General features: G+C 39.4%; 1 protein-coding gene across 3 annotated transcripts in view; it reads left to right on the top strand.

Moving 5' to 3' along the window:
* Nucleotides 1–566: 566 nt before the first annotated feature.
* LOC108268114 (C-C motif chemokine 3) overlaps nucleotides 567–10,744 on the top strand; it is a 25,524-nt gene continuing 15,346 nt past the window's right edge. The window contains exons 1-3 of one of the 3 annotated variants that reach the window (XM_053681732.1): nucleotides 567–680; nucleotides 1,472–1,583; nucleotides 9,995–10,302. In XM_053681732.1, the coding sequence (XP_053537707.1) occupies nucleotides 620–680; nucleotides 1,472–1,583; nucleotides 9,995–10,100 (279 nt within the window). In that variant the 5' untranslated portion in view covers nucleotides 567–619 and the 3' untranslated portion in view covers nucleotides 10,101–10,302. Of the gene's footprint in view, nucleotides 681–1,471; nucleotides 1,584–8,897; nucleotides 9,093–9,667; nucleotides 9,786–9,994; nucleotides 10,303–10,744 lie in introns of those variants that run through there. The other 2 variants (XM_017472836.3, XM_017472833.3) reach the window with 2 other exon arrangements.

Below are 10,744 nucleotides of genomic sequence, written 5' to 3'. Positions count from 1 at the left end.
ACCACTTCCCCTCCCCCACTAGATTATCTATACCAAAACCTGCACATTTTGTGCTGGAGACATTTTTTCCTCACAATTCTCTGCACTCTTTCGTTCTCACACATTCAGGCTTATTGTGACTGTTATTGTTTTCATATGTGATCACAAATTATTGATTGAACCGAATTCGCATGTGCTGACTCATGGGGTGAGACACGATGAAATGAACACGATGAAATGAACTTTCATAAGGTAACCTTCATAACAAAGGTAAGATGTTTAACGCCAAAAAAAACAAAAACAACGCCGTACATAATCATCTCGTTTTGTTTTACAAGGGTTTAATACAGTTCCGTGAGAAAATATCGGTGTTAACGTGTTAAAACGTGTCTCAAATCTTTCTTGTTGTGAGTGAAAACCACAGCAGGCTTTTCTGTGGAAGAGGTTCATTTTTTTTCTCTCTTAGTCAAAGGGAACTTTAGGGAACAAAGGGAACTTTTAATCCCCTGCAAACCACCCAAACCACACGCCCTCCCTCCTCTTTTCAATCATATAAAGTCTAGAGTCAGGTGAAATCTGCATTACTATTATTCTGTTCACATTGTGATCATCATCATCAGCAGCAGCAGCAGCAGCAGTCATGGTCTCTCGTTCTCTCCTGCTGGTCCTCGCCTGCGTTCAGTCCTTCACAACGGCTGCGAGTAAGATAAAGCTCATATTTTTACTTTTATAAAAAAAAATTGTTTGTTTTTATCAGTTAACATGCTTTGACTTAAGCACTAAGTAGACACTAGTAAGATAGTTGATTTGTAGTCGAATGTTAAAACATCTGGACTGGAGTCATTACTCCTGAACACTCCTCTGGTTTATAATGATGCTGAATTCTCTAAAAAGACGAGCAGGTTGCTGAGAATAAGCAGCGTTAATAAACTGTGTGTTTGTCGCACTGTTACAGTAAAATACTGAGCGATGTGGTGGTGTGATGAAGCGGAGTTACTGCTAACACCCTGAACTTGATTATTTTCCTGTAACACCATGGCTACCGTTGTGTTATTACTCATATACCACAGAGATTCGCGAGCAGTTACGACATCATACTTTTTTTATCTGTTTGTAGTCCTGTTTAATGTGTAAACATTCGTCGCATCAGCATCCTCTCTTTTTTTCTTTCTCTTGAAGTCAAAAAATGCAGCTTTGTTTGTTACAGAGAAATGTTAAATAAACGTCTCCTCACAGCAATCTTCACCATGTCCACGACACACGCTGTACACACATACTTAATCTATTTACGTCAGAGCTCGCGCTACTGTCAGAGCTGCTGTTATAGAAAATTAACCAACACCTTCTGACCAATCACCATCCAGAACTCCACAGAGCTGTAGTACAATTTATAATATACTACAAGCAGAACCTTACAGCAGATATAAAATCATCGAATGCTGTTTATTCAGTATTTAATCACAGATCTAAACGTGTAAATGTTTTCACACAGGTGCAAATGGACCAGGTCAGTGCTGTTTCAGTTACCAGACACAACCGATCCCTGTAAGAGTCATTACAGCGCATGAAGAAACAGAACGTCCGTGTCAAAAACCTGGAGTCATGTAAACTTTCACACTGTCATGTATTATTTATTCATTCATTTATTTATTTATTTAATACAGTTTAAATTAATGATAAGAAAATATTGTATTTCCATCTCCATCGTCGCTTTATGGTTATAGGTCCCCTCCAAAAGTATTGGAACAGCAAGGCCAATTCGTGTTTTTGTGCTTTGTTTTAAGCCATTTGGGTTTGAGATCAAAAGACGAATATGAGACGATAGATCTGAATTTCAGCTTTCATTCCCTGATATTCACATCTAGATTTGTTAATCAACATGAAAAACTGTGAAACACAATTTTTCTGTGAGCAAAAGTATCGGGACAGATATTCATTAGGTAAACTCAAGTAAATAACAGTTAATATTTGGTTGCATTTCCCTTGCTAGCACCAACTGCATCAAAACTGCATCAAAACTGCATCAAAACTGCATCAAAACTGCAGCAAGCCTGTGACTCACTGACTTCACCAAACTGTGGTTTCTTCTTTTGTGATGTTTTTTTCCAGGCTTTTACCGCAGACTCTTTCAGTTGTGTCTGTTCTGGGTGGTTTCTCTCTTCAGTCTGTTGATTGGCTTGGTATATATATATATATATATATATATATATATATATAGTGGTATTTAATGCCAGTGCATATGGATATTAATAGTGGATGGTGGTAGTTGAACTATTACATTTCAACTAATGTCCAATGAGATCTATCGTCTCATATTATACACACACACACACACACACACACACACACACACACACACACACACACACACACTCACACAAACTTATATATTAATATTCTCTCCTCTAAAGTTTCACCTTACAGAAGGGCACAGTGGGTGCAGAACGGCATTAACAAGCTCAAACAAGTGTATAAACCCTCTCTCCATCAAGGGGAAATTAAGATTTATTTTAATCTACTTTTTTTCTTACTTTTTTATATTTCTTACTTTTGTGTAGATTTCTGTATTTGGACATGAGCAATAAAGTTTATTATTATTATTATTATTATTATTATTATTATTATTATTATTATTATTATTATTATTATTATTATTATAAATTGCACTTATAACATAGCATAAATGTGCTTGAAATAGTCTAGCATTAAGTAAATGAACCTACAGGCTGTAAGAATGAATAATAATATCTTTATTTGTATATGTATTAAAGGACATTTTAATTACACATTAAAGCTATGTTTCTGTTTTATTCCTACATTTTAAAATAAAACAATGTTGTTTGTATTCAAAGTCTGTATCCAAGTTTGTATTGGATAGTAACCTTAAAAAACAAACAAACAAACAAATAAGCAAATAAGAGTAAAAGACTTTATTTCCAAAATAAATGTAGAAGGATTAATGGCAGTAAGTAATCACTGTATTATGACACTATTATATTATAAATTTTATAGGTTCCCATACAGAATATACAAATATACTGAATATACACGCAGATAGACAACATTATAATCAAAATTGAAAATTTTATAATTTTATAATTAATAAAACTTCCTAAAACAATGAATATATATATATATATATATATATATATATATATATATATATATATATATATATATATATATATATTTGTGGTGTGTGTATGTATGTATGTGAAACATGCTTCATGTAACCATCTTGAGGGCAAATCCTAAGGCAGAAAGCTGATATGTGGAAATTTTCAGATAAATTTTATTGCACTGGTTGTATAATAGCACAAACAGATGTTCTCTCTATAAAGGAGAATAAGAAGATTTTCACTGAATTATCCCAGATTTATTTATAAGTTAGGGCTATTGTAACATTTGAACATTTTATTGCCAGTAGCATTCACTATTCATTTAAATGTAGCTCGATTGAACATTTGACCCCTGCTGAACGCTTAACACTTTGGGAATGTCCCTGCGTTCGAGTTACAAAGTGGTGAAAAAACACACGGACACTTCCACGCTCTTCTTTTGTTAGCATCAAGAAACCGGCTAACTTTGACGAGTGTGTATTTACCTCCTCCCTCAATACAGTGAACTGGAGAGTCAGTGTTACAGATTTAACAAGTGACTATGTCTGTATGTTGGCTGATCTAAAGCTAATAATTGTATAACCGTTAAAACTCGTTTACAACTCTTATTAGTAAGCTGCATGAGTCATAGAATCTGACTCACTGAAAAGAGACAGAGTTCCCTTCACTGTTGTGTGAGCAGCAGCGCCCTCACATGGTGGTTTCATGCAGTAAAGCCGAGGGGCAGGCATGAGGTTGGGGCAGGCTCACCAGGGTCGCTAGACAACACTCAGGCATGGGAAGCTGGGTCATCCGCTTCAGCAGGGTGAGGAGGCGGAGCAATGTCCTCAGCAGGACAGGAAGGCAGAACGACATCCTCAGCAGAACAGGAAGGCAGAGCGATGTCCTCCGCAGAATAGGAAGGCAGAGCGACATCCTCAGCAGAACAGGAAGGCAGAGCGACATCCTCAGCAGAACAGGAAGGCAGAGCGATGTCCTCCGCAGAATAGGAAGGCAGAGTGATGTCCTCAGCGGAACAGGAAGGCAGAGCGACGTCCTCCGCAGAATAGGAAGGCAGAGCGACATCCTCAGCAGAACAGGAAGGCAGAGCGACATCCTCAGCAGAACAGGAAGGCAGAGCGATGTCCTCAGCGGAACAGGAAGGCAGAGCGATGTCCTCAGCGGAACAGGAAGGCAGAGCGACGTCCTCCGCAGAATAGGAAGGCAGAGCGATGTCCTCAGAGGAACAGGAAGGCAGAGCGATGTCCTCAGCAGAACAGGAAGGCAGAGCGATGTCCTCAGCGGAACAGGAAGGCAGAGCGACGTCCTCCGAAGAATAGGAAGGCTGAGCGATGTCCTCAGCGGAATAGGAACGCAGAACTTGGTTGGCTGTGTCAGCAGACTTAGGTACAAGCATAATGTTGTTGGTCGTGACGTTGACCTCAGACAGGAACAAGGTTTGGGAGAATGTCTCTTCGACTTCAGACAGGAACTGGGCGTGCTTTCTGAGGTTCAGGTGTGGGGCGGTCTCTTCTGCACCTCAGGGAGATGACATGGCTTGAATGCGGAGCCAGGGCTACTGCACCACCAGTGGGAGGAATGAAGCTCAAGGCTGAGCCTGAAGTGGAAGTGACATTCCCCATGAAACTAGAGGGGGGAGCAAAATTCTCCGCAACATCTGAGGGGGGAGTGAAGTTCTCCATGAGGCCAGAAGGTGGAAAGAAGGTTCTCTGCGAGGCCACACGGAGGAGTGATGCTCTCCATGAAGCATGGGGGGGGGGGGCAATGTCCTCTGTGGGGCAGGAAGGGGGAGTGACATACAGTGCGAAGCAGAAGCAAAGAAAAGGAGCGATGTCCTCAGCAGAGCAGGAAGGCAGAGCGATGCTCGAAGCGGAGCCTGGCCTAGTGACATTTGAAGCTGAGCATGGGGAAAAAAATGGAGCTCTTGGCCGCACTGGGAGGGAGAGCAACGTGTTGAGCTGAACAGGGAGACTGAGCGGCATCCTCAGACAAGCAGGGAGGCTGAGCAACGCTCTCCGTCGACACGTCAGGCTGGACGAGATCCACAGTGAGGGAGGGAGGGTGGGAGACGGTTTCAGCCTGGTTGGAAGGCTCCTCCTTGACATACCCCATTATGGAGTACATCATATCAAGCCACTCCCACCTTGAACGAGGGAGAATTTCCCCTCCTTCTCCCACCTTGGCTTTTCCCTCTCTTGAGCCTCTTGAACTCTTAAAAAATCCGCTGCATCCATGTTAAGGTCTTTCTTTCTGTCACGTAATGGAGGTGGAGACGGATGTATGTGCAGATAAAGGTTTAATACTAATCAAAACAAACACAAAAGCAGCATTTTAGCCTTTTTTTTCAAGCTACTGCTAATATTGTTGAGTTTTACACTCTTTCTGTCCTCTGAGGCACTGGGATAAAAAAAACAAACTATTTTAATTCATGAACAGAAGAGAGAAATTAAATCAGCACAAATTAGTGATGATGCTGTCTGACTGATGAATGATTCTTCTTTTTCTCCTGGAATTTGGCGTTTCACTAAACTCTCCCTGTTCTATATTGTACTATTACCAAGAAAGTACGTGTTAAAGTGCCTTCATCGTATGAAACCATTAGCTAATGCTGGAGTCTCACGTATCACACACCACTTAGTGTCTTTCTGCAATAGGGGAGTTTCTTTTAATGAAACCTACGTGACAAAAACGGCCAAACATACGAACAGGCTGCTGAGAGTTAAAAATGGTGTTTGTGTGTGTGTGTGTGTGTGTGTGTGTGTCTGTTTGTGTGTGTGTCTGTATGTGAGTGTGTGTGTGTGTGTGTGTGTGTGTGTGTGTGTGTGTGTTAACCACTATCTTGTCTTGATCAGAACTTCACACTCCTTCTTTAACCCCCCCATCACCCCCTCCCTCACACACAAACACACGCATTTTCAAATGTTCAGTCTTACTCGTGCAAATAGTTTAAGGAAATATTTATATTTATTCCAGATGACAATATTGCTCTTTAGCACCTCACACTACAAATGCAGTCGTGTGAATGATAGAGTACAGGCCATGCTAATAATTATTATCTCTGTTTGTGTATTGTGAGTGTTGTTGTGTGGTGTTTAACACTGACCTTCACAGATCTGCTGTTGTATTCCAGTGAAGCTGCACGTATGAATCTTTACTTTATTTTAAGCAGTTGTGTGACACTCTGCTCAGAGTCTTTCTCTTTCTTTCACTGAAAACCACAGTTTCCTCTGGAAGAGGTGCTTTTTATCTCTCTTAATCAAAGTGTGATTTTTAAGTGCCTCCAAACCACCACCTTCTCAAACCACACTCTCCCCCTTATAGAAGATAAGACTTCAAAACTAGATAAAGAATAAAGGTTAATAAGTGATTAGTATATAAGCTCGGGTAGAGTTTGTGACATGAAAGACGTGCCCTGATCTCTTTCGGGATGCCGACTCAGAAGAATGTGTTCAACAAACAGACTTTGTATAAAAACCATAATGAACTTTCCTTTACTCTCACACTATCCGTCGTGACCCAGATGAGGACGGGTTCCCTTCTGAGTCCGGTTCCTCTCAAGGTTTCTTTCTCGTATCATCTCAGGGAGTTTTTCCTCACCACCGTCTCCACCGGCTCGCTCAATAGGGATAAATTCACACACTTAAAATCTCCATCCTGTGTTTATATGTTTCTGTAAAGCTGCTTTGAGACAGCGTCCACTGTTAAAAGCGCTACACAAATAAAACTGAATTGAATTGAAGAATACTCCTGCAACATTATGTTGTGGAGAGTGACTGCTTCCCGGTATCTCATTGCGTAGTCCACTAGAACTAACACAAAGCAATGCCCTCATGCATTCTGGTCTAACGGCCTGACAAAGTCCATGCCAACTCTTTCAAAGAAGACCTAGATTAATGGTGCGTTTGGGGCGGGCGGCGGATTCACCAGCAGACATGAATGCCCGGCCAATAAAAATGAGCTATTAGACGTGTCAGTGTCTTATCCAATATTACCACTCACTTTCTCCCTTTACTCACAAACCGCTGCTCGACCACACCCCTACTTCCACAGTGGGCTTCACCAAATAATGACATGCGTCTGCCAATTTTTGGGTCATTGTCACTCATCAACATACACACGCAAGTACGAAGAAAATCAACATTTCTGAAACGTTCGTAAATCCAGCAGAAATTTCTAGTTCAGTTTAGCGTGAATAAATATTTATAAACAACTTTACTGAAAGATTGACTAAATGTGGCCCATTGTTCGGAGTGAACATGGGTGCACTCCTGCTGTCCTCTGAGACTCTAGGACAAAAAATACTTTTCTGACTCAAAAGAAGAAGAGAGCAATTAAACTCAGCACAAAGTAGTGACGATGCGGCCTGATTGACATCGTGATGAATAATTTAGAGTTTTTCCTAATGTCATCATTTTGATAGACTCACTCTGTTCTATATTTTGTTATATTCCGAGTGTGTGGTTAAGCAACTTTCTCATATAGAACCACGATCTAATGTAATTTACAAACGTATGTGGACACCTGCCCATCACACCTATATGAGATTCTTCCCCAAACTCTTGCACACAATTGTATAGAATGTCTTTCTATGCTGTAGTATTGCAATTTCCCTTCACTGGAACTCAGAGACTCAGACCTGTTCCCAGTGTGCACAAAGCGAGCTCCATGAAGACGTGGTGTGTGAAGGTTGGAAGAAGGTAGAAGAACTCGAGTGTCCTGCACAGAGCCCTGACCTCAACCCCACTGAACACATTTGAGATGAACTGGAACTGGAGTCTCCTTACTATTACAACATCAGCACCTGACCTCAACCTCACTAACGCTCTTGTAGCTGAATGATCACTAATCCCCACAGCCACGCCCCAAAATCTAGTCAAAGGCCTTCCCGGAAGTGTGGAGCGCATTATAACAGCAAAGGGAGAATAAATCTGGAACGGAATGTTCAACAAGCATATATGGGTGTGATGGTCAGGTGATCACAAATTTCTGGCCGTATAGTGTAGCCGTACACCATTCTGTGAGCTGCTCCACGTCCTCCTCGTATACTGACTCATTATTGATACTGATGAGGCCCACGACTGTAGTATCATCAATAAACCTGAAGATGTGTTTAGTATGTGCTGCTCTTTACAGTATAGTCATGAGTCAGCGGTGTTAACAGCATAAACAGCCCGAGCAATCTGAGAACAGTAGCAATTTTTATTTATTAAAGAACAACACATTCTGTTTTTTATATATATTTATAAACATCTGCAAAAGAACTTCTAATCGCTATCTGCGTGCTAGTCTCTATCTCATACTCATCAAACCACGTCCCCTCCCCAATTAGAGTCTCCAGACCACAATCTATTTTTCCCATAATGCACTGCACTCTTTTCCACACGCACATTAAGTCTTGATCATGTCTTGCATTTTTGACATTTTCTTTACAAATGCTTCAAATCGGCCCTTACTGAAAAATCACATGAACTTCATACGAGTCACATGAGGAAAAACTTAAGTTCACGTGTGAAACGTATGAGATTTTGCAGAAGCGTAATGCTGTTCTTTAGCACGCTGCGCTACAAACACAGTCGTGGAAATATCAAAGTACGAGTTGTGTGAATAATTAGACACAGTTAACAATAATGCTTTATTATCTCTGTGTATTGTGTGTGATGATAGGCAAGACCATATTGGTGTTAAAGTGTTAAATGCTTCTCAGCTTGTTGTATGTGAAAACCACAGCAGGCTTTTCTGTGGAAGAGGTGCATTAGTTTCTCTCTTAGTCAAACTGAAACTTTTTGTCACATACAAACACCCAAACCACACTCTCCTCCTCCTCTTTTCAGCTTATATAAAATATAGAGTCAGGGTATATCTGCGTTAATACTATTCTGTCCACATCATCCTCCTCATCATCATCATCATCATCATCAGCAGTCATGTTCTCTCGTTCTCTCCTGCTGGTTCTGCTGGGTCTCGCCTGCCTTCAGTCCTTCACAACAGCCCAGAGTAAGATAACGTTATTTTATTGTTTTTATAATATTTAATATGTAACTTTTTTGGTACATAGTATAATAATACAAATATATATATATATATATATAATACTATATAATACTATACTACTACTGATCATAAAATAATAATAATACTATTATTATTATTATTATTTTTATTAACTATTGAGTAGCGCAGCAGCAATATTGGCAGCAAAACGAATAAATAAACGTCTCCTTATAGAACACTCCACCCTATCAATGATTTGACACTTTTTTTCAAAATGTGGAGCGTCAGCAATTTAAGTCCCTGTGAACGAGCTGTTACTATAGCGACAATAACGTATTAGAACAAGAGCAGGAACATAAAGCTGAGATTTGCAGCTGAGCTACTGTCAGAGCTGCTGTTATAGAAAATTAATCAACACCTTCTGACCAATCAGAGTCCAGAATTTAAAAGCGATGTGGTACAATTTAAAACATACAAGGGCAGCACCTCTTACCAGATAAAAAAAAAACAAACATCTAATGTGTTTTTTTTATTGAGCATTTAATCGCAGAACTAAATGCATGAATGTTTTCACACAGATGGAAATGGACCAGCACGATGCTGTTTCAGCTTCCAGAAACCCGAGAATAAAATCCCTATAAGAGTCATTACAGCGTATGAAGTAACAGACCTTCAGTGTGCAAAACCTGGAGTCATGTAAGTTTTCACCCCTCATTATTATTTTTTAAATTCATTTTAATTAATAATATAAAAGTTTGTATTTTCATGCCCATTATTGCTTTATGTTTGTGTGTAATATCGTGTAACTATAAATGATTTTGGAGGATTTGGACGTGTGAGAGTGTTTGATTTTTTTGTCTTTATTACAGTTATACACTGATGTAAATCTTCTCTCTCCTCTGCAGCTTTACCGTAAAGGAAGGCCGTAAGGTGTGTGCAGACCCTGATGTCAAGTGGGTGCAGAATCTCATAAAAAAAATTGATAAGCAAATGTATGAAAGCTCGACCTAACCTCAAACGTGTGTTTAAATCCTCTGGCCATTTATACGATTTTTTATTTTATTTTTTACATAATGCGCTTTTTTATGAATGTATACAGAAGGAATAAAGCTTTTTACTTGTATACTTGTATATCCAGTTTTAACCAACTTTTGCTTGAATTAGTCCAGCATTATTTAACTGAATTAAACTATAGGCACTGGGGATTCATTCATTTCATTTTTGTACTGTTTTAAATCCTTTTTAAAAATCGCATTTTCACATTTTAAAAGAAAACAATGTTGGTCACCTTCAACGACATTAAAATGACAGCAACATTGGATAAAAAATGTTTTCACTTCTCAGTATCTTTCATTCTTTTCTCCCATGTACTGTATAAGTTCCTGTTTTGCTGCCAAATTATGTTTAATTTCTTGAAAGCTATATGCAGATGTGTACTACATATGACTATAAACAAAAAAGTACAACATGTCATCCTTTAACAAATAATAAAAACATTCATTGGCAAACTGCTGCAGTATAAGGGGAATAAAAGACTTTGGGATGTGCTTCAGGATCAACTTCAGGGTGGTTACAGTAACTCTGCTTCATTACTGATTATTTTACTGTAACAGCACCACACACTGAGTTTTATTCCGCAGTTACTAATCAGAGAA

The sequence above is a fragment of the Ictalurus punctatus genome, chromosome 7 (assembly GCF_001660625.3).
Source record: "Ictalurus punctatus breed USDA103 chromosome 7, Coco_2.0, whole genome shotgun sequence".
In the NCBI taxonomy this organism is placed as follows: Eukaryota; Metazoa; Chordata; class Actinopteri; order Siluriformes; family Ictaluridae; genus Ictalurus; species Ictalurus punctatus.
This window is presented reverse-complemented; position numbering and strand designations above follow the sequence as displayed.